Raw genomic sequence first — 20,688 nt, 5'->3', positions numbered from 1 at the left:
TTCATTATGCCTTTTCTGCCCCATGTTTTTTTCCCTCGTCTTCTTCATGATTTTCCTGACTACTTGTTATTTTCAATTTTAGGGTCGCATAGTCAAACAATATCCAGCCAAAATACGCCTCACTGCTCTGCAATGCTTCTTTAGCTGCATGCAATCTACTCTTTGGGCCATTGCAGCAGCAAGAAATTCATCAGCCTGGAGGCTTGGCTGGGATGTTCATCTTCTCTCTGTAGCGTATTGCGTATGTTAATCTCACCCATTATCACCAAATGATAATATGGTTAATAATCAGTAAATCCTTAAAATTAAATAGTCTTTACTAGCAGGTTATGCCAAAAACAGCAATTAAATTTTCCTCTAGAACAATCATATGAAGGCTTCACTTAATTCGTTGGAATAAATTGAATATCATCAAACCAAGTATTATTTTCCATTTTAGCAGCCTAGAGAAAAAATCTAGCATTTCTTCTCTAAATCACTTTCAGTGGCATGTCCTAGAAAAGAAGTCCTATCAGAATAAAATTGTAGCACTAAATGATGGCAATCCTTTCAATTGTTGAGCCTATCAAATCAAACTATAGTGACTATAACACTTGCACTACTTTTCACTGCAACATGGGTGCTTATCTAAGTAGGAAATATGGACTCCCGGAGACGCAGCGTATGTGTAAGCCTGTAAATACAGAGCTTCTAATAGAGATTAATTATTAGCGTCTTTAGCTGACTGTAAAATGATCATGACAGGGTGTAATTGTCACTGGCATCACATACTGGTTGCAAGTCTGGACTATAGAGAAGAAAGGTCCAGTTTTCACAGCAATTTTCACTCCACTAGCTCTTGTAATAACAGCCATCTTTTCTGCATTCCTGTGGAAGGAAACCCTTCACTGGGGAAGGTGCATATTATTACTTTCCTTTTCTAATTTGTACACACATATATGCATACACACATACAACGTCGACATAAAAATATAAAAAATATTTATATTTAATATAAATAAAAATTCCATGCATATTACATTAATAATATATTCATGACCATTCATTACGTGACATTTTCCAATTATTTGATATAATAGCTTACCAGCATATGAAAATTGACAAAGTTCCACATATGTTGAAAATCATTGACGCAGTATTGGTGGGGTTGTCCTGCTGGTGGGAGGTCTTTATAGTGTGCTGTGGGGGAAGAACAGAGAAGATGGGAAAGGGGTAACAAATGAACAACATCCGGATACTAAAGAAGAAATTGTTCTCGAGTGCATTACACATCACTGACTGTTGGGACTGTAATATATGGCAACTGGCTTTTGCCCTTTGATGATGATATTTTCCACAATGAAAATCCTCAGGAAGATAACACCGTCCTAGATTCATCAAACATATCTCTTACTTTCTCTTCTGCGTCTTTCCAACTCCAAACCTATAATTGTAAGGTTTTCACAATCTCTTCAATGTATGAAATGCTCATTCTTTTGAGCAGAGATGATTGATACTAGTAAGAAAATGTTCAGAGTTTTGACTCCACTCAGCATTGATGAGCTCAGGCCATCTTATTATTAATTGTACTATCACCCCAATTGAGGGATAGCAGCTAGAACAACAATGTTGCATCATTAATATGACTTTAGAACATTAAAACACAGCTTGTTTGCTTTAAAAAGGATTGGCTCGCTCTATACATTGGAAACATGTGAGCTTCCACTTTCCTCCATATTTGTAACTTGTATAGCTAGTCTGCTCTTTCCTTGAAAAAGAAAAATTCTCGTACTTGATTAGAAAGGGTGAGGTGGTGTCACCTCTTTCCTTTCAAAAAAAGATTTCTACTTTAAACCCCCCGGCCCCCGCCCCCACCCCCAACGTTGTTTTAGTAAACCTTTAAACTTTATTTCTTTTCAACTTATCCTCCCTTCAGTCTAAACAATTTCGTAATTATCTTTATCTCTATGTCTTACTCTCCATATATTTCTTTTCATGTTCAGATTTTTTGTGTGCATTGAGATCCCCTCTATTACTTTTATTAGTAAAAAAAATTCTTAAATTATTTTTAAAAATTTAAATAAAATTTTATTATTTTATTATATTCAATCAAGTTAATATATTTTTATTTTAAATCAAATAAATCTTTACACTTTTATTTTAATTCAAATAAATTTTTATAACTAATAGTTAACTTAATCAAAATATTTTTTTTCATTTTATTACCTAATATTGATGTGACATATTAATATAATATAATAGATGATAATGTAATATGATGATGTGATATGTTGTTTATGTGATATGATGATCTAATTATGTGACACTTTTTACCTTTTCACATTAAAATCATATTACCACAATGTGAATATAAAATGATAAATGATATTTTGATTAATAATAATTAATTATTTTTTAATTATAAGAGTTTATTTGATTTAAAATAAAAATATAAAAATTTAATAAATATAATAAAAAATAATAATTTATTTAAATTTTTTTAATAATTTAAAACATTTTTCAAATATTATATTTTTTTATTTATTAATTTTAAATACATTGATTATCATCATTCACCTATATAATAAGGATGTAAAATTTACAACAATTATAAAAATTAATTACTAGTTATGGATTCTATGTGAGTAGAAAATAATGAAAGGGAACTAAAGCCATTTTGGACATCATCTTACCACTGTCATCACTTGCCACAGGCATCTAAACTCTTTAGAAATACCAACTCCTGCTCTCTCGGCTCTCTGCTCTCTGTACCACTGATTACATGCTATAGCAGATCCTGCCAACTTCAGCAGGTCGCTTGTCCAACATTATTTTAAAGTCAAGCATTGATGATTCATCAATGAATATGACTACGATTTGATCTTTTAAATAACACAAAGACGCAAAAGAAAAAGAACAAAGTGACAGCAATCTCCATTTACGGGTGTGGGTTTGAGATGTTAAATAACAAACGAAGCATAATATCCTATCAACTGTAAAAAAATATTAGAAAAGAAAGATTTGTAAACTATTGTTCTACGCACTGTCTCACGGGTGGACTTGAAATAGTACTACTTGTCTTTTTATATATTACATTAATTTATTAATATTTTATTAATATGAGGAGTTTTTAAACTCCACCAACCATATAGAAAATAATAATAAAAAATTCAATTATAAAATCTATTTTTATTTTCACTTTCTTACTCTTTTGTTGGTATGTTTGGGAAGAAATTGAAAAAGGGTTAGAGAACAAACTCTAATCTTACCACAATCAAAGAGATGTCAACTGTCAAGTTAAAGCCTTTAGCTTTTTCACAACTGTTGATATCCAAATTTGGAGCACCATCCAGCTGCTACCTACAGTAGGCAAAAGCTAAACATTCTTTTTCTTTTTCTTTTGCTTATTCTTATAAACTTTGGAAATTAATCCCAATTTTGGTAAAGCCTTGGAACTTGCCTTTAGTCAAGGCTTTAGTAAAGGTATCTGCACCCTAGCTTTTGACATTGCTTTTGGCATTGCTATCCACCTTGACAAGATTAATTTCAATTTCATGCAACTTTTTTTTCCTCATAAAGTGGTGATGAGGGTACGTAGCCTGCTTAACTTGTCACAAGAGTTCTTGATTGGTTGTTTTTCTGAAAAAAAAAATTGATTTTTATATTAAGTGTTAATGATATAGATGAACAATATCTTCAAGGAGATTCAATAGCCTGAAATTGTGTGTGTGCTTTAGATACTAAAATGTCCTATTTACAGCATAATTAATTGGCAGATTATGCTTGAATTACCTTTGTTCTTTGTCTGAGGTACAGAAAGTTAGATTCTTTAACTTAGGTTGCATTGGCTTTGAATTACCTCTAAACAAGGTAGCATTCTGACTTGACGAAGATGTTAAAGAAGGTGATTAATTCAAACTTTTAACTCTTCAAAGGGAAGTGAGCCCAGTGGTAAGGAGCTAACCAGAAGGAGGGTCGGATGAACCATCACCTTTGAATGATGTCCCCTGGCCCTAACTTCTCAATCACATATATCTTATCAATTTCATCAAATAAAATGTTATTTTATATATCAACAATAAAATTTTTAAATTTCACAAATATAATTAAAATATTATCACATATCAATTTAGTTTACATTAATTTATTAATTTCTTAACCTAATGTTATCTGTGTCTCTCTAATTCTATTTATAAAATTTAAAATTTCACCGAAAGTGTATCAAATTAAAAAAAAATCAATAAAAATAAAAAACAAACCCACGAGTAAAAGAAAATCCAAAATGGGAGAAAAAACTGGGATGGCACATAAGCCTTGTAAATTAAACTGGCCTCCAAACTTAGTTGGGATTGTCATGTGTTTGAATTTAAACCCCATTTTGTGTGACCCAAAATTTTGAAATAGAGATTAAGTAAGCTTTAAAACCCACAAAATAGCAGAAGCAAAAAAAAAGGAAGGAGAGATAGGGTTTTTGAGAAATAGAATGCTTTGTATTTCTTTGGGGGTGTGTTATCAATAAAGGGAATGTGGATATTTATAGGTTGATAGCCTTTCCTTGTTAAATAAGATTAAGTTATAAGATTAAGTTATAAGATAGAGATAATGAAAAAAGATTTAATTTGAAGAGATTATTCAAATTAAATCCAAATCCTAATCTTAATATAATATAATCTAAATCTAAATGTATATAATCAAATCCAAAAGTTCAAATCAAATTACACTATGTGAGCTAGGCTTGTTGTCTGGCTAATCTAGGTCGCCTAGGTTGCTTGGGCTGCTTGGCTTGCTTAGGCTGCATGGCCTACCTAGACTAGTTTGAACTTTTAAGCTATGACATCATCCCTGACTCAGTCCAACAACGAGGGCGTTGCTAATAGATGTACTGTTACGTTGAGGTCCTCCTCTCGCACATCTTTGCCTCAAACGACCTCATTTTGTGCACTTTTGGCTTACGCATACTTCTTTGGAATGCATTGTCTCCTTGAGCACTTGTTGTGGACCAATCTTTCTTTGCCTCGGCCTGTTGGTCTCATGAGTGCTTGGTTGGTCTTGACAATTTTATGCCTATGTCTTGAGCTTCTTAAGCCTTGTTTGTGGTAGTCTCGTCACCACTAATCTTGGTCCCTCTCAAACCATACAACATTCTGCTATTGTTTGTTGCTCCCCTAGGTGCAACATGATGCTGCCTAATCTCAGTGCGTTCCTAGGCTCCTCTAGTTGTGGATGATGGCATTCCTTGTTACTGCACTAGTCTTTCTCTTTTTCTTTATGCAATACTAGGCCCTCTGGGTGTGATCGCTCATTGAGTCCTCTACACGCTGGTTGCCACTTCCATTGCTTGGATCCTCTTTGTCCATCATGATGGCTACAAGCTTTTTACGCATGGGGTAGTCCTTTGTCAAGTGTGGTTCCTTACACAAGAAACATTTGAGAGGTTTCCTTTCCTTGCCCTTTCATTTGGAGATTGCCTTAGTTCGATGGTGTGGCGATTTTTTGTCAACATTTTCCTCTAACTATCACTGCTTGTTTTCTTGGGCTTGAAAAAAAAGGCCTACTGTTAGGTTTGTGCAAATCCACCAATGATTCCACCACAGTCATAGCCTTTGTGACATTTTGCACACTTTTCGTTTGGAGTTCCAACTTGGCCTATGGTTTGAGCCCATCTATAAAAAAAAAAAGAATGCCTCTCTTTCATTGAGAACGTTAATTTGTAAAAATAATTCAAAGAATTGCTTAACATATTCTCTTACCTCACTTTTTTGGGAAAGCCTTTTGAATTTGCCATGTGACTCATTATTTGCATACTTAGGGTAGAATTGCTTTTGGAACTCCCTTTAGAACTCCACTCAAGTGTTGATAATTGCTCCTCTAAGCTTCTTATTGCATCTATGTCTCCACCATAGCAAGTTGATGTCCACCAAATACATGGATGCAAAATTAATCTGTAAAGCATCCTCCATGATGCCATGGCCTTAAAGTATTACTCCAAGCTCCATAGGAAATTGCCCATCTCTTTGGCTTCTCTCTTGCTTTGAAATTCCTTAGACATGGGCACCTTCAAACAAGTCCCCCATTGAGTAGCTGGCACACCACCTCCTGTGGTTGCCATTAGTGTGATGATCTTGTCTCTAAGCCCTTATACTTCATACCATAGCAACTCAACCAACTCTTGTCAATTAAAATTCTACTACACACGTATACGTATCAAATAGATAGTACATAAGCAACTAGAGTATCGATTCCATAAAGAATTGATTTAAAATTTTACAGTAAAATTAGAACAATTTAGTTTTATTCAAATAATTAAAATATGAATTCTAATTAAACTAAAAATTACTCAACTAAAACTAGTTCTATTAAAAATTAAAGCAACAAGATAATTGAGTAAAAAGCAAATCAAACAAGTTTAGGATTACAATATCCCTCACACTTCATCTAAATTTTAACTCTCTTCCTCAACTTATTTCAATAGGTTAAATTGCTAATCTAGAGTCATCAATTATTTATAAGGGTCTCTCGACTCGTCTTATAAAAATATTTATTTGAATCAAAATACTATATCCCTATGTGAATTAAAATTAAAAGTAAGCTCATTAAGTTCAGGCTCTAATTTGGCTGCATATGACATATAAGTATATTCCTATCCTATACACAAATCAATTAATATGATCATATGCTATCCCAATTTTAGTCTACACTAAACTCCCTTTCTCAAGTTTGTTTAGGTTCTTAAATCAATTTAATTGGTGATTAGGCAATTAAAAGAATTAATAACAAATTGAAATAAACAATTCAAATCCATTGAAAATATGCAAGATAGAGAGTAAAAATTCATATTAAAAGCGAGTTCAATTGCAATCCTAGAAAAATAGTTTACTTCATAATATTTAATAAAAACTTCATCCAAAGGAAAATAGCCATTAATCCAAGTCAAAGAAAATAAGAAAAACAAAAAAGTAGAGAGAGAAAGCTAATAGTTCAAGTTTTGTGATCTTGATTCTCCCTCAAATGCTCTTGCTTTTTTGCTTTATTTTTGGCTCTTTTTCTCCAGAGAAATTGTTTGCTGCCTCCTCCTAGAAACCTCTGAAAAAGATCCTTTAAATAGCCTTTAAAAGTCCTTGATTCCAAAATCTTATAAGCTTGTTATTTTTGGAAAATAAGTGAGCACCACGGCTTTCAATTTTGTTCTTCTAGTGCAGTACTTTTACTTTGACAAAAATTTCGACTACCTTCCGATCAAAATTGGCAAAGTAGTAAATATAAAAGTTGTAGCCTTGCCTTTTAACTTTCTAATGGTCTAAAAATCATGCCATTTGGAATATTTTAGTGGGAGATATTCTTGAAAAATAGAAACATATATAAACAAAGCACCTGTCCATTAAGCACCATTTTTCACCAATTGAAATAATTTTTGATCCTACTCCTACAAAATATAAAAATAAATATAAATAACATAAAACTAACATTATTAACTTAAAATAAACATTTAAAACATAAATTAAATTAAACTAATAAATTAACTAAAAACACCTAATCAGATCCTAAATTTAGTCTAACTTAGACTAATTAGGTATTTAATCTCTCATTAAATATATGTATTTGATGCGCACATCAAATACCCCCAAACTTCAATCTTTGTTTGTCCTTAAGCAAAGAGGAAGAACTAAAATCAAAACAACTACCTAGAGATACAATTCACCAAGGCATGAATTCCCCATTTTTTTCTCAAAAATTATCCCACAAATTTGACTCAAGGTGAAACATAGATAATCATTAAATTCATGCTCAATTCAACTGTAAGTTCATTCTCAAATGGATTTCACAATATTTAGGTGTGTGTAAATGATCTTTTTACAAAGAGCATCATACAATCTAGATGAGATTATGCCAATGCAAAATTTTGCTAAGTGTTAGAATTCCATAGGTTTGCTTTTCATCTCTCTCTCCACTAATGTAGACTAACACTTATTTAAAGATCAATAGGCCTTTATTAAGCTCATAATGTAAGGTTAGGGTCTATGTATGATAAAGGATATAATGTGACTCAATATCACCCAAAGCACATAATTATTTTAGGACCTATAGAGCTTTATTTTTCTTTACCAAGTACACCATTTTCATCAATTCTTTTTTCTTTTTATTCAACACTTCTTTTTCTCTTCTTTTTTGTTTTTTCATCACAATTCCACACCCTCAAACTTATTTTTTTTATTGTAGGTAGTGAGCTGAATTCTAACAATTTTTGAATTTTTTTTAGCAACTCTGCCTTTCTTTCTTTTTCAACATTTAGCTCAATCTATATTTTCTAAAACAATATACATGCTTAAGAGTGAGGGTCACAAAATTGAAATTTTGTTTTAAGGCTAAACTTATTATCATGTGGTTAAACAAAGAAAGGGAAAATTAAACTCAAAGCGGTATACTAGGGATAAAAGTTTAACAAGGTTAGCTTGAAAGGATCAAACAGTCCAAAGATGGCTTAAATCATGTCCTATCCTAAGTGTTATCTAGAATTTTGTCTTGAGAGAGATTCAAACAAATTCTAGAATCCTTGACTTCACTATACTTTTTATCAACATAAATTTCCTCTAAATCACGTGATAATTCTAATTAAAAGATTTAATATACAAATTATTGGAAATCGCATTCTACAATGAAACCAACAAAAGAATATCACAATCACACAATTCATGTTTATATCAAACAAAGAATCAAAATAGCAAGATAATCAAAATATCATCCTACGATTGGTAATATCATGGCATAGGCAATTTTCATCTCAAGCATTCGTAAAATAAATCCTGAAAACAAAAAAAAATTATGAAAATAAACTAACCTAAAAACATCACAAGAATTAATAGCAATAAAACCCTCCCCCAAACTTAAATTGCACATTGTCATCAGTGTAAAAAGCTAAAAAAATAAGAAAATTAAAGTCCCTTATCAATTGTGGCAGTGCCTTGAAAGCTTTAATTTTCTTTCTCCTCATCTTCATGCTTTCCAAATCTACATACACAACAAAACAAGCTAGGAGAGTTTATAACTACTTACTTACATAGAAAAATAAAAAGTAACTAAAATAATAACTAAATCCAAAAAGATACAAGTTGGGTTGCCTCCCGATAAGCACTTCTTTATAGTCATTAGCTTGACTTTGGTTGAAGTCTTCATTAACCCTTTAAGGAAGTTTAAGTTCGCATGGAAAAAGTTTAAGGTATGATAGTAGCCTCCTCCTAATATGAAGTTGTAGTGACTTTAACTCAAGATTTGGTACTTGCTCAACCTAAGGTGGTGGAATAAGCTAATTTTTATCCAGCTTCTCGAATTGAGTTCTTTTTGAATAATGTTCTGTTGGTGTAGCCTTCAAAACGTATGCAACATTTGTAAGTTCTTTATTCTGGTCCTTGGTTTTTGCATCTTGAAACAAACAAGCTACCATGAGTTTCTTTGGATTTTCCATATCAACAGCCTACTTAGATAACTCATCAATTATATCCAAAAAAGGAATAGAAGGCACATATGGCTTGACTTGTGGTGGTGTAGATACTTCCTATTCTCGCTTAACTTCATCTTGAACTTGTTTATTGAAGGTATTCTCTTGATTTAATTTATCTCCATGATCTACCACATTCTTGCCATTTACCTCACCTAGATGTTTACCATATTCTTCTTTTTTGGGATTAAGCTCAATGCCATTTGGTAAAGTTTCTTGAGGCCTATTGTTGATGTCATTAATAAGTTGTCTCACATGAGTCTAAAGATTTCTCAATAAAACTACTTGACTCTGAATGATGGCATCATTCTTTGCCATGTATTGCATGAGAACATCTTCTAAGGTAGGCTTCCTTTCAGGGATAAAAGATTTAGCTTGTGACTGAAAACCATTATGGAAAACAAGTTGTGATGAATATGTAAGACCTCGATCATTACTCTAAGAAAAATTTGGATGGTTGCACCTTGAGTTGTAACTATTGGAGTATGAATTGTTTTGCTGCCCATTGAAGTTTCCATTAAATTGCATTGATTCATAATAGGTCAGACAACAATAATTTGAATGCCCATCTCCACAAGTTCATATGTCACAAAAGGACTTTGAAAAATATTAACATTCCAATTGTTAATTTTTTGAGACAAAGCATCTACTTGTGCAGTCAAAACACTGATAGCCAATTCATAATCACTAGCAACCATCCTAAGCACAAATTGTTTAGATGGCCACTAATAGTTATAACAAGTCACCACCTCAACCAAAAGCACTTGAAAATAAAAAAATTTGAATTAAGACTAAATTTGCTTGGTATTAGTATTAGTAAATATTCTAGAAAACAATTCCTTAACAACAGCATAAAAACCTTGTCAGTTAAAATTCTACTACGCAAGTATACATATTGAATAGATAGTATATAAGTAAGCAGAGTATCGATCCTACAAAGAATTGATATAAATTTTACTAAGTACTAAAATTAAAATAATTTAGTTTTATTCAAATAATTAAAATCTGAATTCTAATTAAACTAAAAATTACTCAACTAAAACTAATTTAATTAAAAATTAAAGCAATAAGATAATTGGGTAAAAAGCAAATCAAACAAACTTAGGATTACAATATCTCTCACACTTCATCTCAATCTTAACTCTCATCCTCAACTTATTTCAATAGGATCATCTCAATCTTAACTCTCATCCTCAACTTATTTCAATAGGTTAAATTGCTAACCTAAAGTCTTTAATTATTTATAAAGGTTTCCCAACTTGTCAAATAAAAATATCTATTTTATTCAAAACATTATATCCCTATGTGAATCAAAATTAAAATAGACTCATTAAGTTCAAGCTCCAATTTGGCTATATATGGCCTACAGATATATTCTTGTCCTATACGCAAATCAATTAATATGATTATATGCTATCTCAATTTTAGTCTACACTAAACTCCCTTTCCCAAGTTTTTTTAGATTCTTAAATCATTTTAATTGGTGATTAGGCAATTAAAAGCAGTAAGAAGAAATTGGAATAAACAATTCAAATCCTTTGAAAACAATTCTGGCATAGTACTTTCACTTCAATAAAGATTTTGATCACCTTTTCATTCGAATTGAACAAAAAGGAAAACATCAAAGTTGTAGCCCCTCCTCTTAGCTTTCTAATGGTTAAAAAATCATGTCACATGGACTTCTATAGTGGGAGATGTACTTGAAAAACCAAAATATATGCAAATAGAGTATCAGTCTATTACGCACCTTTCTTCACCAATTGAAATATTTTTTATCCTACTCTTACAAAAACATAAAAATGAATATAAATAACATAAAACTAACATTATTAACAAAAAATAGATATTTAAATATAAATTAAACTAAACTAATAAAATAACTAAAAATACCTAAATCTAATCCTAAATCTAGGCTAAATTAGACTAATTAGGTATTTGATCTCCCATTATATATATGTATTTGACGCACACATCAACTTCTCTCATATTGAATCTCAATGGCTCTACATCTCCATCGATTTATTGAGGGTTGACTACAATCCTCCACGAAGCTCGTTGTCTTTAGACTTAAATCCTCTATGTTGGCCACCAATTCCTCAAGCCTGTCCATTGTTTCTCCCACAACTAACTCTATTCTAGCTACTCGACCTTCAAGAGTGGACATCATGTCACTCAACTTACTGCAACTCTGGTGCAGGTTGATCCTTCGTCGATATCATCTCTTTTCCTTGGCTTTGATATCAATTGTCACGTGCTAAAACTTAAATCTAACCTCGTACAACCTTAAACTCTGAAAATAAAGTTTAAATAAGCCTTAAAACCCACAAAATAGTAGAAGTAAAAGAAAAGAAGAAGAAAGAGAGCTTTTGAGAAATAAAATGCTTTGTATTTCTTTGGGAGGTTTGTTACAAATGAAAGGAAATATGGATATTTATAGGTTGATAGCTCTCCCTTATTAGATAAGATTAGGTTACAAGATGAGGATAATGATGAGAGATTTAATTTTAAAAGATTATTCAAAGTAAATCTAAAGCCTAATCTTAATCTAATATAATCTAAATCTAAATATACATAATCAAATTCAAAAGTTCAATTTAGATTACATTACGTGGCTAGGCTTGTTGTTTGGCCTATCTAGACTGCCTAACCTGCTTGGGCTACTATTTGTTGGATTGTTTGACTTGTTAGGATTGGTTTGAAATTTTGAACTGTTATCAATTTTATCAAATAAAATATTATTTTATATATCGATAATAAAATATTTAAACTTCACAAATAGAAATAAAACATTATCACAAATCAATTTAGCGTACATTAATTTATTAATTTCTTGATCTAATGTGATATGTATCTTTGTAATTCTATTTATAAAAATTAAAATTTCACCAAAAGTGTATACAATTTTAACAAATCAACAAAAATTAAAAACAAACCCTCGAGCAGAAGAAAATCCAAAATGAGAGTAAAAATTGGGCCAGTGCATAAACCTTGTAAATTAAGCTGGCCTCCCAACTCAGCTGGGATGACTAAGCTGCACTTGTGTTTTGAGTTCCAAAATCCTCGTTGTTATCAAGGATTATGGATGAAAATCTGACGGCTTAATTTGAAAATATAGCTAAACAGTATAGTTGAGGAATCTGAAACTTTTAAGAGACATGATTGTGCTACCTGTGAAAGTATTTGTTCTAAATTGACCTTTATGATCAAAAACTATTTCAATAAAACCCATAAAAGTAAACATAGGCCATACTTATTATATGATTTCTGTTTTTTTTGTTTAGTTATTATTGTTTTTACTCTATAGCAACTTTTTTTATTATTACGTGGTTTTGTTTACCTCTTTCTCTCTTTGTAAGATTATTTTTTTTGTTTTATTTTTCATATTTGCAGTAAATCAAGGTGAGCTTTTTTTTTTATATTTTAGAATATGACTATATTATCTTTATATTTTGCAGCTTTGATTTCTCATTTTTACTTTTCCTTTCTCATTTTCAATCAACTTTTTTTCCTTTTCATTATTTGTTAGGGTTAAAAATACGATTATCAAGTATCTATCTGTACTCATTAAAAATTGACTTTCTAATTTATAAATTTGCTTAATGTTTTTATTTAATAATCTATTATGTTTTTGTTTATGATGTGTTGGCATACACTATGTTATAGTCAAGGGTTCGGCATATGATATACATGCTTTTAATATGATGATACATGATATGAATGGATCAACCACATCGATTGGTCATTGAAATGTCAATGTGAGACATGAAAAAATGTTGGTTGGAATATATACATATATGTGTTGAGATGTATGCTCATAATATAACTATATGAGTTATGTTAATGTCGCCTATGTTCACGATGGTTACGTAGGTCTAATGAGCCTCGCCTATGTAAACCCTTGTGCCAGTCATGACACAAAATTGGGCATGATAGTTCCTTATGAATAATAATAGTTTAGTCCCCCAAAAATTGTTTAGAAATACTTAAAATTATATTAAAGGTCATTTTTGAAGTGACTTTATGACAAAGGTCGTTTCTCACAATTTCCTCTTAGATTAATATTAACGATTCATTCATACTTTTATTCTTCTTTTAAAACATTATTTTCTTTAGTTTTGCAATTCATTTCTGACAACTTGAACATATCTTTTTCGTTTTCTTAAATCATAGAACATAGTTGAATATTTATATGAAATTGCTACTCCAAAGACACTCTAAAAGAACATGACTTGATTTATTGGTTTTAAGTGTTAAGAGGCTAAATAAAACACTTATTTTTGTGCTCATAAGCCATAAAGAAGATTTGGACTACATCATAATAATAGTCTATTATTTTTCTCGCTCTAATCTATGTTTATATACTGTAGCAACTCTTTAATTAAAGTGGTAATATTGTTGATTTATAACCACACCATCTAAACTATAATGATTCTAAGCTACACAAGTTCTCTACATTTGACACCTGTTTTTGAAATTTCAACATGTTTAAAGGGTAATTTTAGACTTTCCCTCTCTTTTCTCCTTTTTTTTTTTTCAACTCCTTTTCCCTATAGTTAAGCGATCGCTCTCTTTCTACTGTAACCCTTTTAAATCATCTAAACTGTAATGACTCTCAACCACACAAGTTCTCTACACTTGACACCTGTTTTTGGAGTTTCATGATATTTAAAGGGTATTTTTAGACTTTCCCTCTTTTTCTCCTTCTCTCTTTACCTTCCATCCCTTCTAATTAAGCCATCGCTCTCTTTATACCATTTCCATTTCAACTCATTCCCCTTCCCAATGCAAACGTTCTCAAGTAATGAGAGAATTATAAAGGACAAGGGAGGGGTTAAGGGAAGAAGGATGGGGGATGAAGAATGGGAGGCTGGTAGGAGTTGGAGGTGCTTCTGTTAAGAATATGTTAAGCATGTCAAGCATGAAATTGAAGGTTAGGACTATGTAGCCATCGTACGTGCAGTTTGAAATCTCAAGTCATCCAATTTAGAACATGACAAGAAAAGGAAGGTAGCTATGGCTTATCTTTAAGGAAGGTTTCTATTACCTTTAGTAAAATGGTTTTTGAAAAGGGTGAGAGAGGGATGGAGACAAAATAAATTAGAGGAGTTTAGAGTCAAACTATGTTTGGTTAGTGAGAAAGTAAAAGAAACTATAGGAAACTCTGTGTTCAATGTATTTGTCTACAATTCGGTTTCATGTTAACAAATTTTAAAGATTGGGAATAAAAGAATAATTAAGGTGAATTTATTTGTGGTTTGTGAAGAAAAAGAAGAGTTAAAGTTTTTTAAATTTTTTAATTCCAAAAATAACAAGAAAAAAATGAAAAATGAAATAGACAAGTAATATAAGAAAAATGAAATTCAAAAGAGAAAATAGTTAGAATTTTTTGAGTGAAGTATTTTTGAATTATTTTTAATGAAAATGATATTGCCATGAAAAATTTAAAAAATATACTTTTAATTTACCATCCTACCTATGCAAGCTGTTGAAAAAATTAACCCAACTTATTTTGAATGCCTTCTACAAATCAAGGTTCATTCTATTGTTTTGGTTTCTCTACTTTCTTATTGTCCCTTCATTTTGTTCTTTTGGTTCCAGTGTTCAGATCCTTCTCCTCTTTCTTTACCTTTCTTTTGTCCTTCATTCTCTTTAGTTTCTCCACCTTTCTATTTTCCCTTCTTCTGTTTTTTTTCAATTCTAGTATCTAGAACCTTCTCTTTTTCTTCTTCCTACTTGTCCTTTTCTTTCTTATTATTTCCTTGCATTTTCTACATTTTTTGGTTTTCTAACTTAGTTTGCTCTGTTTCTATTGAAAGGTGTTTTGATTTTAAGGGTGAACCGATCAAGTTTGTCAATGGTTTCTCCAATGGTTTTGGCCAAAATGCTATCCTTTCATACTCACCGACTTACCAGGTTGAGGCGTGTTCAGCACTTGAAGAATTGGCGCAGAACACACCATCCACATGGCTAAACCCATCATAACTCATCTTTTTCTCTCTGCCATTAACAGAGTTTCTTAGTTTTGCCTCAAAACATTGAAAAATTTTTCTAGGTCTTAACCTCGAGGCGCTTCCTTTTGTTGTGAAAAGTGCAAAGAAAACTCCAAGGTTAAATGGTTTCTTTACTTCTTTACTTATTTTGTTGTTGTTGTTATTTTGTGGGTTTTTGATATGGTAATAAAGAAGTTGATAATTTAAATTTGGTCAAGTCCGTTGAGTGAGGACAGCCACCAAATGTTTAATCATTTAACTCTAAATCAAATAGTACTTTATTTTATTTTAAATATTCATGTATGAATTTAATGATGATGTTTTTCTTAGTTTTATGTTTTTTATCATATCAAGAAGAAATCAAATTGGCCACCTTTTGATGATTGCTGTGGGTAAGAAAGTTGGTCAAACACCTTTTATTAGAATATCATTGTAATTACCTTTATTTATTTTTGCATTGTGTGCCTCATTTTATGTTCTACCAAGTTTTATGATAGATTGAATAATTTGCCAATAGTTACTTTGTAGGGCTTCGGGCTTAGATTGTGAAAATTTGAGGATATTAAATTCATGGAAGTGGATTTAGTTTTAAGGATTTGAATAATTAGTAAAGTAGCTCCTTTATGACGTAGTCTTTACCCTTTCGGATGGAAAATTTTGGTCTGTTAAGTAATATCAGAGGTGACAATGGAAACACACCACCACAATTTTTAGTTGGTTGGAAGAAATTTGTTCTTGATAATAACTTGGTAGTTGGTGATGTTTGTGTGTTTGAGTTGCTTAAGGGTGCTGAAATCTTATTGAAAGTAGTCAATCACTGGGTTGTAGATGCTACAAATTGTGATGCATCACAAAGTAATGTTTGTTAGCTTACTGTTCTTTTCTTATCCATAAATTACCTCATTGTTTATCAAATCAATATGTTTTTTTTTTCTCAGCCAATCAAGAGATTTCATTGATAATAAAATGGTAATTACTAAAATAGAAGAGGCAATGGTTGCTTAGCCAAGAGAAATATTCAAATGGCTAGAACAGATTTACAAAATAGTGAGCTGAAACAAGAAGATAAAATAAAAACTGAACTACAATCCACCATAAAGTGACTTATCGCCCTTGTCTTCAATAGCAAAGAGTATAAAAGATGTCCATAAGCACAATATCCACAAGGCAGAGAGCAAAGCACAATAAAAGCAGCAAAGTAGTAAAAAATGTCATAAAAGGATGGCAAAGAGCTAATGTGTAGAATATAAATAGTTTAAGAGCTTAGATACTTCATCAATAAACATCACCACCAAACAGAGAATAAAGAACTCTTATCAACTATTAGTTCCAATGGAGTGCTAGGGGGGTGAATAGAACTTTTAAAAAGTTTGAAAGAAACTCTTAAGGTTGAAAAACTTTTGAAAGATTTTGAAAAAGAGTTTAAAACTTGTAAAGGTAAAAAATCACCAAGTAAAGAAAAGGTTAGAAGAAGTGGACAAAACACGAATACTTATACTAGTTCGGTCCTCTTGACCTACATCTACTATCTTGATTTTCCTTAATTGAGGATTTTGAACTCAACTTCATTAAACTAGTGGGGATTAGGGTTTAGAGTTTAGGGTTTAGGGTGAGCTTCCACTAAACAGCTTTCACCAAACAGCTTTCACCAAGGTTGTACAAGGTGAGCTTCTAACCTAAGCTCAAAACCCTTACAAGATTTCTCAAGCTTTCCTAACCTTAGTTTACCTCGTTGAGTGCCTCGCATACTCTAAGTCAATAAGACATAGAAAAAAGATGAAGTAAATTTGATTACCTAATTGATCCAAGATGTACAAAGTTAAGTTCAAACACTTTTATAAAGAATATGAGTGAAAAACACTTGGAAAAAGAGCTTTTGGCTCTTCTCAGCTCTAAACTTGCTCTTGGATGGTTCTGTCTTGCATTTATGACGTTTTCAACTCCTTTTATACTTGAAGACTGAAATCAAACCATTGGAGACAATTTAAAGGTAATCTGCTCGTTATTTTATCTTTTAGTGACTTGAAATTCAAATATGTTTGGGCTTTTAATTGATTAAAATGGATTTTAATCAATTAAATTATTTCTATTTGTCTTCCTGTTTCTTCAGGTTAATCAATTAAAGTTGGGTTTAATCAATTAAAACCATTCTATCTGTCCCCATTGCTTCAATTAATTGGTTAACCTTATCTTTAACTGATTAAAGCACTCTGTTTCCTCTTTAACAGATTAATTTGATTTTTAATCGATTAAAATCACCTTGGGTTCAAATTTCTTCACTTGGCGCCCTTTAACGGTTAACTGAATTTTGAATCTTCACTTTTTGATGCTAAAACATCTCCATTTGAATTTTAATCTATTAAACACTATGGTTAATCTATTAACTTCATGTACAGTGTCTTTTAGTACCATTTTAATCTATTAAACCTAGTATTAATCAATTAAAATCTCTCTGCTTGACTTAGGGTGCATTACAATGTTGTTTTAATCTATTAATATTTTTGTTAATCAATTAAAACAATTCTGTCTTCCGCAAAGTCCATTCTAGTGTCATTTTAATCGATTAAAACATACGTTAATTGATTAAAATCTTTTTGTGAAGCTTTAAGTCCTTCTTTTTGACTTTTTTGATAGATTAAACTAAAATGTTATGCGATTAATCTTTATAAAGTATCTTCTATCTTGCTTGAATCACTTTCTTTGGACTTAGGACTCATCATGGGGAATTTAGGATGTGAGATGAACAATAATATTTCAATTTTACCCTTACATACTCAAGTAACATAGTTAGACCAAAAGAATGAGGAATGTTTTATGATTATAAAAAACATATGGAGTCAACAATTTCTTCCTTTTTTGATGATGACGAAGCACCCTTAGATTTAAAAGTGTAATGTCTATAAAAACTATGCTTAGTACTTAGACATTTTAAAAGCAAATGCATGAGAGTTTTCAGCATGAATAATTTAAATGCAAAACTCATACAAGCAATTTTGATAATTTTTGTCATTTCAAAACTATAATCAATTTAAAGCTAATAAAGCTAACAATATCCCTCTTTTCGATATGACAAAAACTTTGAGCAAAATTTGCTTGTAAAAAATGCTCCGGCTAAGTTTAATCATAAAGTACTTTGATTTGAAATGTTAAGCTTTTATAAAGACTATGAGAGATGATAAAATATTTAAGGATATGAAAAGCTCCCCCTCAATAGTTGCAAGGTTCAAAACTTAACTAAAGCTACTAGGTCAAACATTCCTTTTTGAAGATGCAAATTTTCTCAATATTTTTCCCTTTTTTTGTTAGATAGAAGCACAATAAGCACAACAATTTGCAAACCACAATAAGCACAATAAGGAACATACCAATTGTTAGAAATAACTGATAGGCTTAATAAACCAAGTGATAGGTATAAATAAAAGCTTTCCCTTTGGTAAAAACAAATAAGAACAAAATCAATTATGAGGGATAAAATTATTTTAAAACTGATTATACCAACTGGCAAAACACTGGTGAAGCCTCACCCTTTTGAAAGGAAATTAAGCATACTAAGTATCAATTTGTTAATTGCAAAACACAATTAAGAAAGATTTAATCAATTTTAAAGATCAAGTGAGAAGACACAATATAAGGCTTGCTACTCATTTAAAACTAGTGAATTGAATGAACTTAAAGCTTGATATCAATATTTGAAACGAGCTAAGAAACTTGATATTAATTGTTGATTTCAACATTCATGCATAAGTGAAAAGCCATGTAAAGCACAATATCAATTTGGTATTTAAAAGATATTACCAATAGTTAAAGACAACAAATGTTGGATTCTCACCATAACTTGTTGTTGAAGATACCAAGTGCTAATGGCACCAATTTTAATTGAAAGAATTTATGTAAACATATATGTTAATGATTAACTCCCCTTTAAGAAGTCTATAAGGTCAATATCAATTGTTAGTCAAGGAAATCATAAACCAAAAAGAGAAAGCAAAAGGAAAATAATTACTTTAAAGCGTGATCTTACACCTCCTTTAAGAAACCATGATACTAATATGTTATCAATTGTTAACCAGTTTTTAAAAGAGAGATCATGAGCCTAGAATAAATGAGTATTTAAGTAAATACTTAAGTATTTATGAAATTAGATGAATGTGAGCATTTAAATAGATGTTCAACATATGCATCAAATACATATATTTTCAAGAAACATTTACAAAGTAATTCCTAGGCATGTCCAAGATATCTTTAGTCATCAACCATCATTCCTAATCATTATAAAGCATCATTAAGCATTCTTCAATTTTCATCAAGCATTATCAATCATTATGAATCAAACATTTTCAAGGAATTCTCTAATTCATGCAAAAATGACAACTCAAGGAGAAATTCCATATCAAATGAATGTCATCATTTATCACTCTTAATCACCATAAACTATTCATTTAGCAACCATTCCAAGAAATATTCGCCAAATCATGTATAAGACTAGCAATTAAAGGAGAATGTTCACATTAAAAAAATATCATTATTAATGAATGTCACGACCCAAACTTAGGGGCCATGATCGGTGCAAGGGTATTGATGGGATTACCTTTTTAACCTGTGCAAGCCTAGAAGCAACAAAGCAAAGCAAAGCAAATACTCGACATTACCTCATGGGTCTTATCACCATGGAACCATATCTTAAACATGTATGAACACATTAAATCACAAAGGATTAAATCATATTACTTTGCATGCTCATGTGCTCAAAATGCGAAAGCAATACATATCAACTTGACAAGCGTGGCCATCTTATGGCAAATACAAAGTGTAGCCATCTCATGGCAACTATCAAAATACATGTCATGGTACTAGACATAAACATAGTCATATTCATAACAATCAAACAAAAATGACCAAACCAAATAGGACAAGCGAAGTACAACTTGAAACAAAGGACTGATGCCTACTGAATGCCATAAGGTTACCTACCAAAGATTGATCGGAGTGTTGGCTCTTCTTAAAGAACAATGAGCCAAGCAACTACTAATCTGCAAAACAAGTGCATTTTACATGTGTGAGTTATAAATAGCTCTATGAGTAGATTAAGGGAGGGGGAACAAGATAAACATGAGAGTGTTTATCATATATATTTTTAAAATAATGCAAGTAATCTACTTTAAATAATATCAAATTTGTCTTTCAAACATATCAAATATTTAAAGGATTTAGGAATTTAATCCCAAA

General features: G+C 31.1%; 1 protein-coding gene and 1 long non-coding RNA gene across 2 annotated transcripts; one reads left to right on the top strand and one right to left on the bottom strand.

Annotated features, from left to right (window-relative positions):
• Window positions 1-86: 86 nt before the first annotated feature.
• On the top strand, window positions 87-1,636 carry UMAMIT22 (nodulin MtN21 /EamA-like transporter family protein). Its single transcript, XM_021429411.2, has 3 exons — window positions 87-241; window positions 745-896; window positions 1,137-1,636. Exons 1-3 carry the CDS (start codon window positions 149-151, stop codon window positions 1,276-1,278), a joined length of 387 nt encoding a protein of 128 aa, XP_021285086.1. The 5' UTR covers window positions 87-148; the 3' UTR covers window positions 1,279-1,636.
• Window positions 1,637-4,624: 2,988 nt separating this feature from the next.
• LOC110416699 (uncharacterized) lies at window positions 4,625-11,866 on the bottom strand. The gene is made up of 2 exons (XR_002445240.2): window positions 5,730-11,866; window positions 4,625-5,642 (listed from the first exon to the last, which is right to left on the bottom strand). It is a non-coding gene; the product is annotated as an uncharacterized LOC110416699 (long non-coding RNA).
• Between the last annotated feature and the right edge of the window lie 8,822 nt (window positions 11,867-20,688).

The sequence above is a fragment of the Theobroma umbraticum genome, unplaced genomic scaffold, assembly GCF_002168275.2.
Source record: "Theobroma umbraticum cultivar Fairchild unplaced genomic scaffold, ASM216827v3 scaffold_51.0, whole genome shotgun sequence".
In the NCBI taxonomy this organism is placed as follows: domain Eukaryota; kingdom Viridiplantae; phylum Streptophyta; class Magnoliopsida; order Malvales; family Malvaceae; genus Theobroma; species Theobroma umbraticum.
This window is presented reverse-complemented; position numbering and strand designations above follow the sequence as displayed.